Genomic DNA, 22,908 nt, shown 5'->3' with positions numbered 1-22,908 from the left:
CGGTTAGCCAATCGGAATAAAGTATTATAATGAAACATACATCTAATGTAATTATTTGATTTTGTTAGACAGTTGTATGATGAACTTGTATCATTTGCAATCATATCACATCTGCTTACTTTTAGAATATACTTCACATGTATAGATCTTTTCATTTTCAGCTGTAATGGTATGGCAATACAGCTTTAAAAATTGTGAAGTGTAGTTTCTAGTTTCTTTGTCCAGTGGAGTATGCTAAGTCAGTCCAAGTCATCGTAAATCAATTCCAGGTCAGACATGATGTCAATGATAAATTAGAATGCCCTCTGGATAATTGTAGAGCCAAATAAAACAAATTCATATATGTATTTAAATTTATTGTTATTATCTCTGTTTAACCTTTTTTGGAGGTGGTTGTGGAATTTTTTGTCCACTCAGTCGAATTTGTTTCTTTTCCAAATAGTCTTTCATATTCTGGTCTATTTTTTGTTTCGTCAACCCTTGGTACATACTTGGAAGATCTTCTGATGCTGAAATAAGTATTTCAAATTCTATTAATATACATGCAAGCACAATAAGGATGTAATAATTTAAAACAATAGTTATTTAATTGAAATAATACTTTATATTCATCTGATAGTAATGCAATTCTGTAAATTGCAAAGATCATTAAAAGAGGGGACAAAGATACCAGAGAGACCCACAAAAACTCATTAACCTGACACTAATAATTTGGTTGAATTTAATGGGGTTAAACCTCATATCAATTATCCAGTACAAGAGATATATAGATGCCCTTCCTTTCATATTTGGATTTTTCTTGATGTTTTGGCGTTTACTATTTTGGTTTCAAGTGTGGTATCTTATTTAATGGCAAAACCAGGTTCAACCTACCATTTTTTTTTTATCAAAATATTCTATACCAAGTCACGAAAATAGCAGTTGTTATCTTATAGTTTGTTTCTGTGTGTGTTGCATTGTCGTTTTGGTTTTTTGTTGCACTTCAGTGTTTCTGTTGTTTTTGTTGTTTTCCACTTATAGTTGATGTGTTTACCTCAGTTTGAGTTTGTAAACCAGATTTGTTTTCTTTCAATTGATTTATGACTTTCAGTAGTCTTTCTGCAATCAAACTCCTAAGGAGCCATCAGTTTACAATAAATCAACTTTTACTTCAAGTTATATCAAAGTAAAACGTATAAGTTAAAATAAGACAGCTGTTCATAAACTATAGTATTATTTTTTAATAAATCATTTTACTTCCTTTTTCAAATACAAGCTGTTTTAATATTTATTTCTTATAGGTTTTGCTTCATTTCGTTGGACATGCTCTCTCTGTGAACTTCCTTAATTAGTACTAGGAAGTTAGTACTAAGTACAGGGAACTTATTTAAAACTGTATATATCCGTTATAATAATGAAATGATAATTTATTTGGTGGACATTCATTTGAAGATGAAACATGTGTCTGGCATAAATATAAAGTTTCAATCCTGGTATCTATTATGAGTTTATTTATGATTGTTAATTGCAGATTATATCTTGGCATATAGTTTTTTAATTTTTATAAATCAAGACCACAACTTTGTTTGATTCAAAGAGCATAGACTTGATTGAACGAATGTCGGAATAAATCTGCTTCAGAAGGAGTTTTCCTGAATAGACTGTGACATTCTGAAATTATGAATGTGAGAAATGTTATTTTTAATTTTAAATGATTTATCTTGCTTATTCATTCAATTTGGATTCTATTCCAATATTAATGAAAATTAAAGATTTTAATAGACAACTCAAAATTTATCAACAAAACAGTATACCTTCTTCAGCTTTCTAGTTCTTCTGATACTTAATAACCTACCTTGGAAAAATATCCAGTCTTTGTTTAAATTCTCTAATGTTGTAACCCAGGGATCTGAAGTTTCTGATTTTGCTTTCACTGCCTACAAGAAAATAAAATCAAAGTTTCAATATCAGCAAAAAAATAAAAACTTTCAATGCCAACAGAAGAGTAACCACATCTTAAAATACTGTGGATTCATTCATTTTCATAAAAATAGATTTTCGAAGATTGCAAAAAATCTACTTGTATCTAAGTGCATTATGATTTCATGGTTTTGCCAAATATCTACAAACAAACTGTTTTGTTAACCTGTTACCTTTTGATAGCTATTATTCGTTTGTTTCTCTGTCCTATATTTTCTTCTAGTTTATTGTAACCCTGTTGTGTAATGTTGTCATTTTAATGTTATAATTGCCATTAAAGTGGGAGGTTTGGCATGCCACAAAACCAGGTTCAACCCATCATATTTTCATAAAATGCCCTGTACCAAGTCAGGAAAATGGCCATTTTTACATTATAGTTAGTTTCTGTGTATGTTACATTTCAGTGTTGTGTCATAGTTCTCTTATATTTGATACGTTTCCCTCAGTTTAAGTTTGTAACCTGGATTTGTTTTTTCTCTATCGATTTATGAATTTTGAACAGCGGTATATAAACTTTGTACTTTATTTGGCTTTTTTAACTCTTTGGGATTGGAGCGTCACTGATGAGTCTTTGTAGACGAAACGCACGTCTGGCGTATATACTAAATTTAGTCCTGGTATCTATGATGAGTTTATTTATACTACTGTTGCCTTTATCTAGCTGTAAGTTATAATTAATCATACAGTTATAGAAGCTGCTTTAACTACACTTCAAGTTAAATTTATTATCGGTAAATATCCTGACACATTTATCTTAGATGTGTCAGGTCTGGTTTAATTACGTTTTTTTATTTATTGAAAGAGGTTTTTTTTATATATAAGAATTCTATATAATTTGAATACAAACCTTAACTGTATTATTCTGACAAATCAAATTGTATACTATGATTGTCTCCCCTTCTACTGGCTGTAACACATTCAAGTTTTGACATGATTCACAGCAGATATCCCAGGGTTCCTTGTTTACCAATATAACATCACATAAATCACAGCCAATCACACTGTCTGTGATATTCAATTTGTATACATGTACTTTAGTAGAACTAAAAGAAAATTCAAAAAATAATATAATATTTTATAATAGCATCTATTTTTAAAGTCTTACAGCATGCATATTTTTATTCATAATCAGTTGAATATACAAATGTATTACAAAAAGCTCATGAAGCAACAGAGGTATATTAGAGATAATTAGAATACTTCAGTTTTCTTTGTCACACAAAGTTGTGTTTTTGTCGTACTAGCTGTTTTTTTGTCATACATGTAAATATTTATACAATCTGATAATCTTCAGCAGAGATTTCCAATGATTGTGTACCCATGGCAACATTCTACATCTATCTACAAAAAAGAGTCATATAAATTTCACATGTGTCTCCAAAATTATGTTCAAAGTAAATTTCATTCACTTTGAAAAACATATTTCTGAAAATATTGACACTTATTTATCAAAAGGTCGCTTTTTTCTTATATTTTTGTAAAACTGCATCACAAAGTATGTGGGGGAAAAAAAGGGTGTAAATAAACATTACAATAATTCTAGACATATGTACCAAATGGATATAATAATATGAATGTCAACAATGAAAACATATCATGACAGACAGCAAGCAAACATCTGCTGTCAACAGAAAAGTAACAGATGTGTCATGCTGTTTACAAGGCAAAATCTGTGAAATCAAGCCACCCTTCTGAAAACATTTTATGAAGATGCCCCCCAAAAAATGTGAAGAATGGAAAGGGGGTGCGGGTGGGTGGGGTCCGGTGTGATGGAAGGCAGTTTGTTATCATGTGACATGGAATAATTCAGTTAGTTTTGTTCAATTGCAAGGGAAGACTAATTACCCTAAAAAATTACACCAGAAGTGAATTATTCACCGTCGAAAATAAACTTTTTAGTTAGTTGATTTGTACCCATGAAAATGAAGTCACAGACTTAAATGAACAAAATGGCAACGTTCAAGTAACAGGAAGCCCATTGATCGAGAGTAAAGAAATAAGGTTTTTGACGTGCATCTTGTGCCGATGATATCTCTTATTATGGTCCTTTTCAGGGCAATCAATATTTTACAAAAAGAATCTACCTTTATTGTACATACGAGAATTCTAAGAACCAAATGACACGTATTGTTGAACTTGTGTTTGTTAGTAAGGGTAAATGCTTTTACAATGATTCAAAATGTCTTCTGTTAGTTTGGAATAATAAAATAACCCATAAATAAAACATGCTATAGTTTGGAACATCTTATATATTAGCTTTTAGTCCTCAGTTTTACGTGTGTTCTAAAGATGAACTTCAGAACACTGCCAAGTGCCAACACAGTCTGGTATTGACATCCTGTCATTAAAATCTAATTATGATCTTTATTCCAACCTAATTTGCTTGATGATATACATTTTGTAGTTTCAAATACAGGTATTGTTGTTATTCACACAAATTTTCAATAGATTTTGAAATCATATCAAATAATTGATCTTTTACATTGAAAAAGTCAGATAATATGTATTCAATAAAATTATTACACTTTGCAAAGTACCTGAAAATGATAAGCTACTTTTACCAAACTGTCTCCCTTCAAAAAGGCTTGATTTTTATAATAACTTACTTATAAAAGCAAACACATATTAGGTTTAATTTGTTCTGATATACACATTTCTTGATGGGATAGCTATCAGTTTCTTCTGCCATAGGACTATCAGTAAGGAAGCTTTCCTCTGCTGTTTTACACTCAACTTCACAAAGAACCTCTCCATTCAAATTCCATATAATGACCTTACCATCCTGAAAGTATAAATGGAAAATTTATCATTGTGTCATAAGTTTATGAAGCATCACACTCAAACAAGGTTGTTAGTTTTTTTTACATGTTTTACCCTGGTGGAATGCATGAAAAGTGGACACAGCTAATAAAAGAAAATCCTACTGAACAAACCTCACAATATACTTTGATACTGTCCCTACTGAACAAACCTCACAATATACTTTGATACTGTCCCTACTGAACAAACCTCACAATATACTTTGATACTGTCCCTACTGAACAAACCTTGCAATATGCTTTGATACTGTCCCTACTGAACAAACCTCACAATATACTTTGATACTGTCCCCACTGAACAAACCTCACAATATACTTTGATACTGTCCCTACTGAACAAACCTCACAATATACTTTGATACTGTCCCTACTGAACAAACCTCACAGTATACTTGATACTGTCCCTACTGAACAAACCTCACAGTATACTTGATACTGTCTGATCTATTCTAACTGCATGAGTTCAATTACCTTTATACCCAGGAAGTCTCTTTTCAATTCAAATGTGTCAGACATTTTAAATTGTTTTACATTAGTCATTTTGAGGGCCTAATAGCTTGCTGCCCTGTGTGAGCCAAGGCTCCATGTTGTAGGCCGTATTTTGACCTATAATTGTTAACTTTTAAACATTGTGACTTTGATGGAGAGTTGTCTCATGGCACTCATCTCATATCTTCTTATTCATGTTATCTATACATTTGAACGTTACTACAGCACTGTTACAAGTCAGGCTAACTGGATCATGTTATGTTTGTTACTGTTTGTCTTTATGTTTAAAAGGTCTAACTTCTTTGAGAAGTTTGAATGGTGTTTGTCAAATATTTTATGCAAATCAGGTTTTTCGTAACCATTTACAGTAAAAACAGTTGTTTTTTTAACTAATTTTTGTACAAGAAATATTTTCTGTAAAAAAACAACAGAACATACCAAGGAGACATGAAAGTTGAACAAGATCTGACAAGATAGCTAGTCAACTTGTTTTCACTTGACCTGTATGTGTATTGCAAGCTAAAAATATTTTGGGAGAAGAAAAATAAAAGGAATATAAATAATTGCATATATCAACTAGTATCTTCTCTGAAAAGAGTATATCAATATTCATAAATGGGGAACGTGTCCATATGACACAGATGATCCCCTAGATTGTTTATCATTTAAAAGTAATAAAGGGACATAACTGAAGAACAGTAAAAGTGACGCTACCCAAATTTGTGCTTGATTTGGGTCTTGTGGTAATAAGCATTGTGTTTAAGTTTCATACATTTGGTTGGGGCAAACTCTTAACAAAGAGAACAGAAACAAAAAATTCAGCAATTTTCCATTCATAAAGAGGCATAACTCTAGAACAGTTACAGTGACATCCCCAAAATTCAAACTCAGTCTGTATTTTGTGTTAATAAGCATTGTGTACAAGTTTCATAGCATTTGGCTTATGCTAAGATCAGTTGGAGAATTGAAACAAAAATTTAGCAATTTTTCCATTTGTAATGGGGCCAAACTAGCAGCTAAAATCACTACACCAAAGTTCAAACTTGATCTGTGTTTTGTGGCAATTAGCATTGTGTAAGTTTCATAACATTTAAATAAGTACGAGAACAGAAACAAACTTTAGGACGTATGTACAGAGAGAAAATGGTACGGCAGGGGCATAATAAAAACTCCACAATAAGTCACTGTGAAAGTGATAAACTAGAGGCTCTAAAGAGCCTGTGTCGCTCACCTTGGTCTATGTGAATATTAAACAAAGGACCCAGATGGATTCATGACAAAGTTGTGTTTTGGTGATGGTGATGTGTTTGTACATCTTAATTTACTGAACATTCTTGCTGCTTACAATTATCTCTATCTATAATTAACTTGGCCCAGTAGTTTCAGAGGAGATGATTTTTGTAAAAGATTACCAAGATTTACGAAAAATGGTTAAAAATTGACTATAAAGGGCAATAACTCCTAAAGGGGTCAACTTACCATTTCGGTCATGTTGACTTATTTGTAAATCTTACTTTGCTGAACATTATTGCTGATTACAGTTTAATTCTATCTATAATAATATTCAAGATAATAACCAAAAACAGCAAAATTTCCTTAAAATTACCAATTCAAGGGCAGCAACCCAACAAGGGGTTGTCCGATTCATCTGAAAATTTCAGGGCAGTTAGATCTTGACCTGATAAATAATTTTACCCCAGTGTCAGATTTGCCTTAAAGGGCTTTGGTTTTTGAGTTATAAACCAAAAACTGCATTTTACCCTTATGTTCTATTTTTAGCCATGGAGGCCATCTTGGTTGGTTGGGCGGGTCACACAATTTTTAAACTAGCAGTGATATTGTTGTCTTTTTTCAAAACTACCTCTACCCTTTTTTATTGGGAAAATATGCGTCATTTTCATCAAATTGGGAAATTTAAAATAAACCATGAATTTGACTGAAACTTCAATTTACAAACCAATTTTCAAGAGTCAAACCCAGCTTTAAAATAAGACCCTATTTTGTCAGTGATGATACATAAATAGACCCTGAAATGTGCACATATAGTCATTTTAGGCATGACAAATGTTTAAATGAGTGTTTTTCAGTTTGTATTCATGCACAATTACTACTGAGACTGCACTGTTTGGGAAAAAAGTTGTCTTTTTGGGAATAATTTGAAGCCATTTTTTTTTCAAATTCGGATTCTTCTCCAGGGGAAAAAGCCTGTATTCTCCACTAATTCAAGGCAAACAATATCACTGACTAGATTCCCTAATAATGATTTTGGCAATGTTTGGTTAAATTTGGCCCAGCAGTTTCAGAGGAGAAGATTTTTGTAAAAGTTAACGACGACGGACAATGGAGGCAGGATGACGGATGACAGACGATGGACGACAGACTACGAGGGACGCCAAGTGATGAGAAAAGCTCACTTTGCCCTTCGGGCCAGGTGAACTAAAAAGGGGGGAAAATCTATAAAAAAAGTTGCTGTACAGTATTTACTAAAATTTCAGTTCAATCTCTGCAATTATCGTTTTTATTATAAATATATTAAATTGGTTAATCATCTTCAGTATATTGTTATCCTGAATTCTACACCAATACTAAACAACATCTGGTTGTAATAATAACAGGACTGAAATATTATCTCAAAATGAATCTTCTCTCAAAAATATTAATTAAGATCATTTATAATTTGATAAGATAGGACTTCATAAAATTGTTTGTAATTCAATTCAAAACAAATAATGCAATAAATATAAATAACACCCACATATATCATTAGAGGTAACTTACAAAAGAACACTGTCACATCTGGTCAAAAACACTGAAAACTTCATTACAGTTTATCCAAAATGTATCATATTATCCACAGAAAAAAATCTCAGCAATTATTAATTTTGTATTTATATGTCATATTTTTTGAATACCTAATTTATCATAAGCAATTAAAATTCATTATATGATAGCTTATTATTTATTTTTTTTAGACAAAAACATTGACCACATCAGTGCAATCCCTAATTTTATGTGGCTGAAATAAAGTACACCAATATGTACTGATTAAAAATATAATGCTAAAACTTTTATTCAACCCTTTTTTTTCTTTCTTTATCTTCAAAGTGTTCCTTTATTTTCTTTTTAGCCTTTTGAATTTACCTGGCCTTGATGACAAAGCTTTCCAATATAAAAGCAGTATCTATTGACTTCATTCCTGTAAAATCAACTGATGTTAAGTTATAACACAATTGGATTCAAATTTGATAGAACAATTAAGGTTGATATTCAAACAAAATTAGAAGTCTATTTATCAATCGAAGTAAAAATACTTCAGATATGGTATCTAACATCAGATACTTGCTAAATCAGATATATTGTATTCTTTTACAGAGGCAGATTTAGGGGGACAAAAAGGGTGAGGTTGGGTTAGGGTTGGCCCATCCTATTGTTGGAAAAAATTTGATGATCATTTAGTGTATGACTGGAACACACTCCCTCTTATGGTAATTTATATTACATTTGTAATATAAGAGGGTTGTTCATAAAGTTTAAGGAAAATCTCAATAAAATATTATTTACCCGTCTGAAATAAATAAAACAAGTATGTAACAAATTTCATGATTTACTAATTAAGTGTACAAATTTTTTTTTCAGTACCTGCTAGATTATTCGTATTTTCATCAATTCAAAAGTCATTAGCAACTTTCATCCGGAGCACCAAAACTAATATTTCTAACGTTCTGACGTTCGACGACGACAACATTTTAACTTTTCTCAACGTAGTCTCCTTTCAAAGCAACTCATTTTTTATATCTATTTACCCAGTCATCAAATGTTTTTTCAAACTGTTCTGTTTTCATTTTTAAGATTATGTTCATTAATTCCTGTCTTAGTTCAGATAAATTGTCAAACCTTTGTCCATGGAGAAAATATTTGATATGTGGGAATACCGCAAAATCCATTGGCGCTAAGTCAGGGCTATACAGAGGATGTTTCAGACATTCTAATCCAAGTAAATCAATTTCTAGACTAGTTTTTAAAGAAGTGTGGGCCGGTGCATTGTCTTGCTATGTTTCTCTGTCTGTTTTGAGAACTTGTGTGTTTCTGATGGCGTTTTTCCGATGTCTACACAAAACTTGATAACTGCCCGCTGCTCCAACTTTTCCATAAACGTCCGTTTTTTCAGTGATGCCGATTCTGGATTCAATGCCTCTATTTCGAAATTTTGGACATTCAAATTTATCAGGTGTAACTTTAAGACCATTGCCGACGACACAATGCAAGTGTCATGTATTTTTGGTGGGTTTTGAAACTAAAAATAACAAAATATGAAAACACCAGCCTGCATGGTATATGATATTTTCGCCGTGCTCAGGATCCCTGTTGCTAATATTTATATGAAGTAAGTGTTATTATTTCGCATTTAAAATTGGACAATTATTGATATAACCAACAATTTGTAAAGTACTTTCTATACAAATCCTTGAAATAACTAAACTAGGATATAGTACAGGATTACAAATATGCAAAAAGAATTCCCCTGAAACGCTATATTTCAGCAGACTGCAGCTTGTCCACAAACTTTACGGACAGCCCTCGTATATCATATGTTGCAGGAATTTGAAAACAAGTGACCAAATTTAATATAAAGTAAAAAAAAGTTATGTTGGCTCATTTGTGGTCTTAGCTTGATCCTCATACAAGTATAAACTAAATATAAAACAAACATTTGAAAATAAGGACGAATTAAGACAGAGAAAAAAATAATTATTTAAGTTCCTGGAACCACAGTTATCTGGAAACATCTTCTGCACTCATTTCAGATTATTGACCAATGAGTAATTTTTAGACCTTGACCTCAGACCAATTGGTTTCCAAATCTATAGGGATCTTCATCTTTTTGTATATAACCATTGATCATAGTAAGGTCACAGAGTGAAATATAGTATAATGATCTATCATCTACAAAACAAAATTATTGACTGATCTACTGTAAATTTACAGCTTTATACAACTAAGACATGAAAAATATATGTATAACATCCCCACAAATACTAACTCCAAAGCATAGGGATAAAAACACTGGACAAGAAAAATTAAAACCTATATGGAACTTTTCTCTCAACAAACTTAAAATAAGGTGTGAACCTTTCATGAAATTTAGTTAAAGCAAAGTTATATCATTGTATGAAAGTTAACAGATGTGTTAATTTATTAAAAGAGTAAAAAGTTTAAAAACTAGAATGAGTCGAAATTGTTCAGATAAAATGGCAGCTCAATTTTATATTTATGCAACAATTTGATGATATTTGGTTGTAACTCAAGTTATTAAACAAAATGTGGACAGACATCACTATATCATCATACATGTGTTGTCAAGATATATATAATAAAGATGACATGTACAATTCCATTATATAACTACATATCTTTACAAATTTTGATTATTTCTCACTCAATATTGGTTTACTTTGAAAAAATTGATGTCAAGGTGGTGATCTGTCATTGACAGGTAAAACAGATGGAATGTGAAGTTAACTTAACTAGGATACAATTGCTTATATAAGCTGCGTCTGATCAAAATCAACCATATAAAATAAACATCAATTCATCTGTTAACCTTTTTCAGTTTGACAAAAACTTTATGCAAAGTCTTAAACTCTATAAAAAAGACCAAAAGTCATCTTGAATTTCGTTTTTGAATGTTCCATAATCAATCCAAGTCTTTTACATGTACCTGTATATGTGTACTTGATAAGGTTGATTTTTATCTGAAGCAGCTGTAATTTTCCTCTTTTGAAGGAAATCAAATATGTAATTTTAAACAGATATATCATGTCAAGGAGGGGTATTTGCGAAAAATACCAGTCGAGAGAATGTAAAAAATTTCGCGACCCATAAGGCGAGGGAAATTCATTTTCAAGCCTGGTATTTTTCGCAAATACCCCTCAAGAACATGCTATATCTGTTTAATTACACCGAATGTTAATGCTCAAAAACGCATTGATGATGGTGACGTTACAAGCGTCCAGTCGGATAGAGTATTTTTTGGCAAATACCACGGCAGAGAGGGTAAAAAAGGCATATCCTTTGGCAAATACCCCAGCGGCGTTACAAAATGAACGATATTCATTTGATAACAGCAAATTTGTGAAAAATACACTGGCTATCAACCAATCAAAATCCAGGATTTTTACATAAGGTGTAATAAATACAAAACATTTAATCTGTAAATAAGGAGTTTTGTGACACTACAATCTAACTTAACACAGAAACTTGAGGTGCAAAAACCAAAAGGCATCTCTGAATGAAAGGAGTTATGCATCTTAAAGGGGGTGAGGGAGATTTCAACCAAATGTCCTTTTTCAAATGCATTGATTGTCCCAAAAAAGTAGGGTTCCAACTCCTGGAATCCCCTCCCCATCCCCTGGATCTGCCAAGGCTAGAGTTGATATTTTTTAGAACATCTGAATGGAAGATATTTAGCACTACATATATTTTTCTCTTAAAAATTTTGAAAATAGTTACTTTTTTGTATTGCCATAATCAAGAGATAAGAAAAGATGACAAATAAAAACATTATTATGCATACCATATTAAGAACATTTGCTTTAAATGCTATAGGTAAAGATAAACAATAAGATTTATGGATTGCAATTATGATTACACAACACTGCAACCATCTGATACTAAACATATAAATTACGTCCTGATTAAACTTAGGATAAGACAATGCACATAAGATGTCAGTTTCAACATGTCATATATTTCAGGAAAACAGCTTGAAATCATTTTTACACTCTTAACAAAATGCCATAAAATTGTCCTTTTGTATTAATATGGCAACATATGTAAAACTGAAGAATAAGTCTACAATTGCATTGAGATCGTAGAGATAATTATGTACTTTATTCAACAGATATTGCCAACCTGTTGCCTCATAGAATGTTTTTATCACTAAGCATAGTTCCTATTGTAAACTGCAGATAATAAATTATCATGTAGCGTTATGCCTATTATCATGAAATAATTAACTATTCTAATGTAAAAATGATTCCATAATAAGATAATGACCAATTACAACACAGCTATATAAATTTGCATGTCACATTGCGGTACATATGTAGGAGTGGGATTAATATTTTATAATCAATATTAATCCAAAAGGGATTTGTTTTCTAATTATGTATTGTAAATACAGCATGTACAGATAAATGCTATTGGATAAATGAAAATAAGGAACTTTTTGTAAGGTCTTTTCAATAATATACTGATCCAACTCTACTGCTTAAGTCAGGTCACACAGACTTAAAATTTTTCTTCATTTATCAAAAATGTTTGACTTTGGATATGTTAATATGGTCAATTAGCTTGATAGCTTCAGTCTGGCAGTACAACCATGCAGTCATATTATTCGTGGTGTCTATTTGCCTTTGCAGAAAATTGAAATATATATAAATAGTTGCACTGGTGGCATTAAATTCAATGCCTCATAATGAGAAAGAGTCTTTTATTGGGTTATTCTACTAAACTGTACCAAAGCTTGCTAACTGAGAAATTTGAGAATAATCTTACAGACCTTTTTGGTTATTTGTATTTGAAAATGTCAACACCTCTATTTTCCTAAAAAAAAATACTGTACACATGCTATTTTTGAGTGCTCATCTCCGAGTTAAGATAAATTGGCAACCCATATTCTACTGAAATCTTCATTGTTTTCAAATGCTATAAATAAATAAACACTTTTTGGGACATTTGAAAAGATTGGTTCAGTCCCAGAAAAATTTGTTCAAGGTAAGAGATTTTTGAAAAAAACTCTCAGACATGCATGAATTAAGTTCACAGCAAAAATGAGAAGTACATGAAAGTTACACTCGTTCTATCATTCTCTATGTTCAGTGGACTATGAAATTTGGGTAAAATAACTAATTAGGCATTTTAATTAGATAGAATATAGCATAGGGAACATGTGTACATGTACTAAGTTTCCAGTTGATTGGACTTCAAATTCCTAAAAAACTTCCTTGACCAAAATTTTAACCTGAAGCGGTACAGAGGGACCAAAGGACGTACAGACTGAACAAGAATGTGTCCATAGTAGACAGATGCCCCACTGGCACTATTATTTTCCATGTTCAGTGAACCGTGAAATTGGAATCAAATTTAATTTAGAATTAAAATTAGAAGGATCAAATCATAGGGAACATGTGTACATGTACTAAGTTTCAAGTTGATGTAACTTCAACTTCATCAAAAACTACCTTGACCAAAAACTTTAACCTGAACTTCACACTATTATTTTCTATGTTCAGTGGACCGTGAAATTGGGACCAAAACTTTAATTTGGCATTAAATTTAGAAAGATCATATCATGGGGAACATGTGTACTAAGATTCAAGTTGATTGGATTTCAACTTCATCAAAAACTACCTTGACCAAAATTTTAACCAGGGCGGGATAAACTAAGGGACAGACAAATGAACAAACAAATGGACGAACGAACAAACAGACAGACGAACAGACCCACAGACCAGAAAGCATAATGCCCCTCTACTATTGTAGGTAAGGCATAAAAACATAATTCCCCAAAGTGGGGCATAACATACAGTACATTTTCATACTTACTCCACCACCTGATACTAATAAGTCATGGTCTTTAATGTATATAATACTGGCCACATACCTGTAACAGGAAAACATATATCTTATATTATTCTAATGTATTGGAAGCAATATGAGTATTGTAAAACTGATGGCATGTAACTACTAATATAGACCACATTCTAATAACAAGTACCTACTAATTTAGACTATCACCTGATGGCAAGAAACTAAAAGACGGGCAAAAGATACCAAACGGACCTTAAAACTCATGAATAAAACAAGAATGTGTCCCAAGTACACGGATGCCCCACTGGCACTCGCACTATCATTTTCTATGTTCAGTGGACCGTGAAATTGGGGTAAAAACTCTAATTTGGCATAAAAGATCATATCATAGGGAACATGTGTACTAAGTTTCAAGTTAATTGGACTTCAACTTTATCAAAAACGACCTTGACTAAAAACTTTAACCTGAAGCGGGACGAACAAAGGTAACAAAAACCGGACGAACAAACAAAAAGATAGACGAGCGCACCCACAGACAAGAAAACATAATGCCCCTCTTCTATCGTAGGTGGGGCATAACAAACATAATGTCCCTCTACTATTGTAGGTGGGGCATAAAAATTTACTGACAAAGCTATAGCTAAAAAGAAAAAGTCAATGACTGATCAGCACGAACCCCACAAAAAACGGGGGGTGATCTCAGGAGCTCCAGAAGAGTAAGCAGATCCTGCACCACATGTATCACCAGTTGTGTTGCTCATGAAACAAGTATAATTCGGTAGGCAACATTCGTGAAAAGGCAACGGGATTGTAGTAACAGGCCCGTAGCCAGGAATTTCCAAAGGGAGGTTCGTTGGACTCACAAACTCGTCTTTAACAGTCACAATTCGAACAGAACATTGACTTTAACAGTGCTTATTTGTTGTCAAGGGGGCTACGGGTATGAGTTATGACATTAGGAACAAATTTGCTATTGTGTGAAACAGATATTTCAGTAAAATAACTATAATTCAGAATATCTCCTAAATGCAATTTACTTATAAGTTAATCATATTAATAATATATTTATACATAATAATTAATAATAATAATAACTAATTGAAAGTAACTACCAACTCAGACTATCAACTAACTGCAAGAAACTTATAACTTAAATTTCACATTATTGCGAAAATAACTACTAATGTAGACAACCAACTGATGGCACTAATAACTCATGAGGACTATTTAATTTTATCTTTGATTAATGCAAACTTATTTAACAATCAACAACTAGCAACTGCTAACTTTAACTCTATGACACCTAGCAACTGCTAACTTTAACTCTGTGACACCTAGCAACTACTGGCTTTTACAATCAATGGACAACAAACAACTACTTACTTTGACAATTAATTGACAACTAGCAACTACTAACTTTGACAATTAATTGACAACTAGCAACTACTAACTTTGACAATCAATTGACATCTAGTAACTACTAACTTTGACAATCAATTGACAACTAGCAACTTCTAACTTTGACAATCAATTGACAACTAACAACTACTAACTTTGACAATCAATTGACAACTAACAACTACTAACTTTGACAATCAATTGACAACTAACAACTACTAACTTTGACAATCAATTGACAACTAGCAACTACTAACTTTGACAATCAATTGACATCTTGTAACTACTAGCTTTAACAATCAATTGACAACTAACAACTACTAACTTTGAAAATCAATTGACAACTAGCAACTACTAACTTTGACAATCAATTGACAACTAACAACTACTAACTTTGACAATCAATTGACATCTAGTAACTACTAACTTTGACAATCAATTGACAACTAGCAACTTCTAACTTTGACAATCAATTGACAACTAACAACTACTAACTTTGACAATCAATTGACAACTAACAACTACTAACTTTGACAATCAATTGACAACTAGCAGCTACTAACTTTGAAAATCAATTGACATCTTGTAACTACTAGCTTTAACAATCAATTGACAACTAACAACTACTAACTTTGAAAATCAATTGACAACTAGCAACTACTAACTTTGACAATCAATTGACAACTAACAACATCTAACTTTGACAATCCATTGACAACTAGCAACTACTAACTTCCACAATCAATTGACAACTAGCAACATCTAACTTTGACAATCAATTGACAACTAGCAACATCTAACTTTGACAATCAATTGACAACCAACAACTTCTAACTTTGACAATCAATTGACAACTAGTAACTACTAACTTTGACAATCAATTGACAACCAACAACTTCTAACTTTGACAATCAATTGACAACTAACAACATCTAACTTTGACAATCAATTGACAACTAGCAGCTACTAACTTTGACAATCAATTGACAACCAACAACTTCTAACTTTGACAATCAATTGACAACTAGTAACTACTAACTTTGACAATCAATTGACAACTAGTAACTACTAACTTTGACAATCAATTGACAACCAACAACTTCTAACTTTGACAATCAATTGACAACTAACAACATCTAACTTTGACAATCAATTGACAACTAGCAGCTACTAACTTTGACAATCAATTGACAACCAACAACTTCTAACTTTGACAATCAATTGACAACTAGTAACTACTAACTTTGACAATCAATTGACAACTAGTAACTACTAACTTTGACAATCAATTGACAACCAACAACTTCTAACTTTGACAATCAATTGACAACTAACAACTACTAACTTTGACAATCCATTGACAACTAGCAACATCTAACTTTGACAATCAATTGACAACTAGCAACATCTAACTTTGACAATCAATTGACAACTAGCAACATCTAACTTTGACAATCAATTGACAACCAACAACTTCTAACTTTGACAATCAATTGACAACTAGTAACTACTAACTTTGACAATCAATTGACAACCAACAACTTCTAACTTTGACAATCAATTGACAACTAACAACTTCTAACTTTGACAATCAATTGACAACCAACAACTTCTAACTTTGACAATCAATTGACAACCAACAACTTCTAACTTTGACAATCAATTGACAACTAGTAACTACTAACTTTGACAATCAATTGACAACTAGTAACTACTAACTTTGACAATCAATTGACAACCAACAACTTCCAACTTTGACAATCAATTGACAACTAACAACTACTTACTTTGACAATCAATTGACATCTAGCAACTACTAACTTCCACAATCAATTGACAACTAACAACTACTAACTTTGACAAATAATTTACAACTAACAACTTCTAACCTTGACAATCAATTGACAACTAACAACTTCTAACTTTGACAATCAATTGACAACTAACAACTACTTACTTTGACAATCAATTGACATCTAGCAACTACTAACTTCCACAATCAATTGACAACTAACAACTACTAACTTTGACAATCAATTGACAACTAGCAACTACTAACTTTGACAATCAATTGACAACTAACAACTACTAACTTTGACAATCAATTGACAACCAACAACTACTAACTTTGACAATCAATTGACAACTAACAACTACTTACTTTGACAATCAATTGACATCTAGCAACTACTAACTTCCACAATCAATTGACAACTAACAACTACTAACTTCGACAAATAATTTACAACTAGCAACTACTAAATTTGACAACTAGTAACTTCTAACTTTGACAATCAATTTACAACAAGCAAGTACTGACACTCCACTGAGTGTTTGTGGTTGTGGTTTTTGTAGGGTTCATGTTGCTCAGTCTGCAGTATTCTATATCATGTTTTGATGACTTTTCCCTTCTCATTTGTTTAGCTATAGTGTTATCAGTTTGTCTTCAACTTATGAGTTTGGTATCTTTGGTATCTTCAGCCTCTTTTTCATATTCAATATTCAAGGTGATGGCCTATTTCTGTTGATTATGAATGTAACTTCAAAGGTTTAAATATGTAATAAATATTAAAATAAATATGTTAATTTTTCCTGTTACCTTATAGTGCTCTTTCTGTGTGGAGGACGTACAAAATATGACAAATTTGAACTGAATGTACTGTAGCTTAAAATCAAGCTTAGCAACTTATATTTTAATATTAATTTTAAATATATCACAATACATGAACCTGTGGTATACAAAAAAAAATTTTTTTATATACTCAAAACACTTCTTCAAAGGACGAAACTCTGGAAATTGAATTTCAAGTAAGAGTAACTAATTCTGAAGCTGCAGCAAGTGTCCGAATTATTTTTTTTTTAGCTGAAATGAAAGCTGCTTGCAATTTGGTGAGTAAGAAAATCAAAAGGTTTCACACACTGTAATGTTTTCACCAATAAATTTGGACATTGTATGAGTAAGAAGTATCTAGTCACTTACTCTGAATGTTTTAAACAGTAACTGTGGATATTATACGAGTTAGGATAACAACTGACTGTATGAGTTAGGAGTATCTAGTCACTTACTCTGAATGTTTTAAACAGTAACTGTGGATATTATACGAGTTAGGATAACAACTGACTGTATGAGTTAAAGAGTATGTATTAACTTACTCTGAATGTTTTAAGCAGTAACTGTAAATATTATAGGAGTTAGGATAACAACTTACTCTGAATGTTTTAAGCAGTAACTGTGGATATTATAGGAGTTAGGATTATGTATTGACTTACTCTGAATGTTTTAAGCAGTAACTGTGGATATTATAGGAGTTAGGAGTATGTATTAACTTACTCTGAATGTTTTAAGCAGTAACTGTGGATATTATAGGAGTTAGGATAACAACTGACTCTGATCTTTTCATCTCTATCACAAGTTACCACGAATTCATCATTTCTTGCAACAACCTGTAACAATAAATTACAATGTTAACCAGATCTGACATAAAGGCAAAAAGTAAACTGTTTTTAAATAATTGAATAAAATCAATATTTGATGTTCCAGTAAAATACATATAACAGCATTCCTTGGTATGAAGAGTTACTTCCCTTTCAATACATTTTCTCTTTACAATGGTGGTAAAATAGTATTAAAATTTTTGTGGAAATGTTTTAAGACCATAGAAGAAAATTGTTGCTAGAGTACTCAATTATTTAATCCTAATAAGATTTTAAACAAAAGCAAACTTAAATAAGTTCTCAGTTCTTGAAAGCAAACTTAAAGCCCTTCATATACTGGTATATGAAAAGGGTTGTATAAGCCTATTTCTGGCCCATTGAGAATCTTCATACCTATCTGTTACTCCTGGGAAAAACATTTTGCTTCATCAGCTTTTTGAGGAAAGTTATTTCATTTCCCAGTGCAAGAAAATAATGTTCAGACTCTGTCAATTAATCCTTCAAATTTTGTATTTACCAATAACTTTCTTGCTAAATATTTTTTATTGGAAGCTAAAAAAAAAAATGGTCTATGCAGTCAAATGACACTGAAGATCAGTTTTTACAGATCAATGCAATTTATAATCATTAAACAGTTAGATTCAGCCTTGCACTTTTAACTTGCAAAATTTTTTTATTCTAGAATTGCACATGTGGGTGTGATTTGCTTCATTTCCCTCGTATTGTTGAAGTAAAAGGCTGTGAAAGAAAATGATAAATATCTTAATTTACAGCTGAAACTATTCAGGCAGTAACTGATTTGCTTGACCTTATTTTGTCTTTTTTTCACTGAAATTGGAACTTTTACTTTAAAGTTTTTGTGATTTGCTTTTTGAAGTTAATTGATACAAGCCAATTAATTCATGAATTATTGTGTATTACAACTACCGGTAATGTAGTTAAGATCTTCAAGTTTTCATGAAAATTGTACATGTATAAATTAAAATGTGTTTTTGGACCTGCAACTTTAAAACATGTGTGTATATTACAATATATAGAATCACATTTTTAATTTTCAGCATATTATTTTTTGAAGAAAAATATATTTTGTGCTATCTTTCAACTATGTAATGTCTTACAGTGAAAGTTCATAATATTTGAGAGTTTTACTTTCAAACATGTTTATGAAAACATAACTATATTTACTTCATTTTGTTTTTACATATAGGGTCCTTCCTATGGTCCTTGTCTCCAACACAGTGTTCTTTGTAATGTTGTCACATTGAAACTTTAGAGACCATTCATTAAAACTTTTGATTTATTTAAAGTCACAAAACAGTAAATGGGCTATGGCACAGATTCTGGTAAAACTTTGCATACAACTTGAGCTTGTTGAATTAAATATGCAAATGGAAAAAAATAATGCATGTACAGTGTAACCTGTATTATCAAACACTGGGGGACCAGAAGATGTTGGATTAAGCAGGGTGTTGGATAGGCATATTTTTGGACCATGAAAATGTTGGAATACTAAGATGTCAGATTAGGCAGGTTACACTGTATCTCTTTTATTTTCTGAAATATTACTGATTGAGTTCTTTCGAAACAAATGTCATTTCGTGGTTTCACCCATTGTTGTAGGCATTACAGTGACAGATAGTTGTTTATTTCTGAGTCCTTGGGTTAATTTTTGGTTGTTGTCTCATTGGTTATCATACCACATGACATGTTATTTTTAAGTTGGTATGGAAAAGTGCATAAAATAGGCAAAAACGTTCATGACGTCTTAAAATCATTAAAATCTCCAATTTCAAATACATAATTTCTGTTAAACTAATGTAAAATAATCCTATGGTCACCAACTTCCTTTTCCATGTTTAGACCAATCTGTTACCTTGTTGGTAGTGAAAAAAAAACCAACATCAAACATCAATGTTAACAGCCAACAACGCAATAATGTTACGATTATTTGGACTTTTTTTTGTGACTCTAAATTTATTTTACATCATTTAACCAAAATTTTGTACTTTTACAGTATAAATCAACCAATTTAATAATTAACCAGGAAAAAAGAAAATGAAACTGTTTTTATAATTACATATTAAAAATTTAGAGACAAATAGATGATTTCAGAAAAATAGCTTTTGTCTACTGCAGATAGACCAAAATATCATAATTAAACAAATCATTTTGAAATCCACTAGTTAATTATAGTTTTGATTCCTAGATAGTCTGTTCTCACTTTGCACACGCAAATCATACAAATTACATCATAAATCTATGCAGTGTTTGGATCTACAAAATGTTGTCTGCATAATAAATCAATCTAGGGGTAAAGTCACCATATCATCAGGGTCAGGGGGTCAAAATCGAAAAGCATGCCAGGTCCTATATTTTAACAAGAAGAAATCTGCTGAAATTATTCCATATGCTGAATTTATTTATCTGCGTGACTGATAATGTCACATAATGTGAATTGTTCATCTTAAACATTGAAAAAGGAACTACATCAGAGCTCTCCTATTAATTTTCCAGAAGTCTTTTAAAAAAATCCACATAATATAAAATGGCAAAGGACCAAAACAGTCTGTTTGATTTCATACAAATGTACAGTGTACTGGGAAAATAAAGGACATTGATGGTTTTGTATTTGTTATGGGTATACCTATATACATTAAATAACAGAAACTTAAGCTTGGTATGCAGTATGTGTTTTACTCATTGTAGACGGCCAAAAGGGGACATATAGTTGCTAACTTCTATGTCATTACGTTTCTGGTGGAGAGTTGTGTCATTTGCAACCATACCACATCTTCTTCAATAGAGATATTGCTTTGGAAATCATCTTCTTCATGCATAGCTTTTCAAGATTTCTTTAATTTTCAATTTCCTCCTTTATCTGTATATATAATAAATGTGGTGTTTACCTCAATGAGACAGAAACCAAATAACAACAAAATAAACCTCAAAGATATTTCTGAAAGCAGCATGCATATTTTGTCTTAAATGCATGTTTTTTTTATTAGTTGTTAGTGGCTTTGAATAAGCTGTTAGTAACTGCAAGTACTCTCAGATCAGTACTTTTTGTTGTTGTTGGGTTTGGATATACTAGTAACCGCCCACGTCCACTCTGTGTTTTTGTTTGATGTATTTCTATTTGTATCCATCTGATGAGCTAAGCCTTTTTCAACTGATTTTTATAGTTCATTCCTATGTTGTACTGTTACACCACTGTCCCAGTTTAGGGGAGGATTAAAATCCCGCTAACATGTTTAACCCCACCACATTCTGTATGTGTGTGCCTGTTCCAAGTCAGGAGCCTGTAATTCAGAGGTTGTCCTTTTTTGAAGTGTTACATATTTGTTTTTTTGTTTACTTTTGTACATTAATTTTGCCATCAGTTTTCTGATTTGAATTGTTTTACTTTATCATTTCGGCCTTTAATAGCTGACTATGAGGTATGGGCTTTGCTCATTGTTGAAGGCTGTACCTATAGTTGTTTATTTCTGTGACATTTGGTCTCATGTGGAAAGTTGTCTCATTGACAATCATTCCACATCTTCTTTTTAATATATACAACCATTGACACCTATCATTTTTGAAACTTCTTCCTTTTAGAATGTAGAATAGGTTCTTAATTTTCATCAAAATTCCTAAAATGGTCAATAATATTAATCTGATGTGTTACACATTCACACTTCTACTATGGATTAATTTAATACATTGTAATTAGATCAGTTTCACAGTTAGTGCAAGACCACCATATTTAGTCTAGAGAATTACTGAAATGTACTCCTGTCATTCTTATGTAATAACCTGTACCTTGGCTCCCATAGCTTAGAAATATTTTATATACCACCCAGGAAAATTCAAAACACAGTAGTTAAGATATGTCTGTTTTTACTGTGATAAATAACCCTATGTATTTTCCTATGCACCATTATATAAAGCCTCTGAGAGCAATGAAAGTTAAGACTCATGAAAATACATAATTTTAGTGCTTTAATTAAGTTTATTCTTTTGTAATATATGATATCCCTTCAATAAAAGTGGCATTCTATATGAAATTTATATGACGCTCTTTATTCTTCAACAAAAGGAAAACCGTTACAGCATTTCATTTAAACCTTAAACATGTCTATCTAGGAATTCTAGGAAAAATCAATAGTTTTTTCGCTACACGTTGATGTATCAAATGAACCATTTCTAATGTGTTATTTACAACCATTTTATTGCT

At 31.6% G+C, this 22,908-nt stretch overlaps 1 protein-coding gene across 1 annotated transcript in view; it reads right to left on the bottom strand.

The window, feature by feature from the left end:
- Positions 1-347: 347 nt before the first annotated feature.
- Positions 348-22,908, bottom strand: part of LOC134685622 (tRNA (guanine-N(7)-)-methyltransferase non-catalytic subunit wdr4-like) — a 69,863-nt gene continuing 47,302 nt past the window's right edge. The window contains exons 5-10 of the mRNA XM_063545544.1: positions 18,589-18,701; positions 13,875-13,932; positions 4,566-4,741; positions 2,807-3,002; positions 1,835-1,916; positions 348-509 (exon numbers count right to left, since the gene is read on the bottom strand). Of these exons, the coding sequence (XP_063401614.1) occupies positions 364-509; positions 1,835-1,916; positions 2,807-3,002; positions 4,566-4,741; positions 13,875-13,932; positions 18,589-18,701 (771 nt within the window). The 3' untranslated portion in view covers positions 348-363. The remainder of the gene's footprint in view (positions 510-1,834; positions 1,917-2,806; positions 3,003-4,565; positions 4,742-13,874; positions 13,933-18,588; positions 18,702-22,908) is intronic.

Source organism: Mytilus trossulus, chromosome 9, assembly GCF_036588685.1.
Source record: "Mytilus trossulus isolate FHL-02 chromosome 9, PNRI_Mtr1.1.1.hap1, whole genome shotgun sequence".
In the NCBI taxonomy this organism is placed as follows: domain Eukaryota; kingdom Metazoa; phylum Mollusca; class Bivalvia; order Mytilida; family Mytilidae; genus Mytilus; species Mytilus trossulus.
The sequence above is the reverse complement of the archived record's forward strand: the minus strand, read 5'-3'. Positions and strand labels throughout refer to the sequence as shown.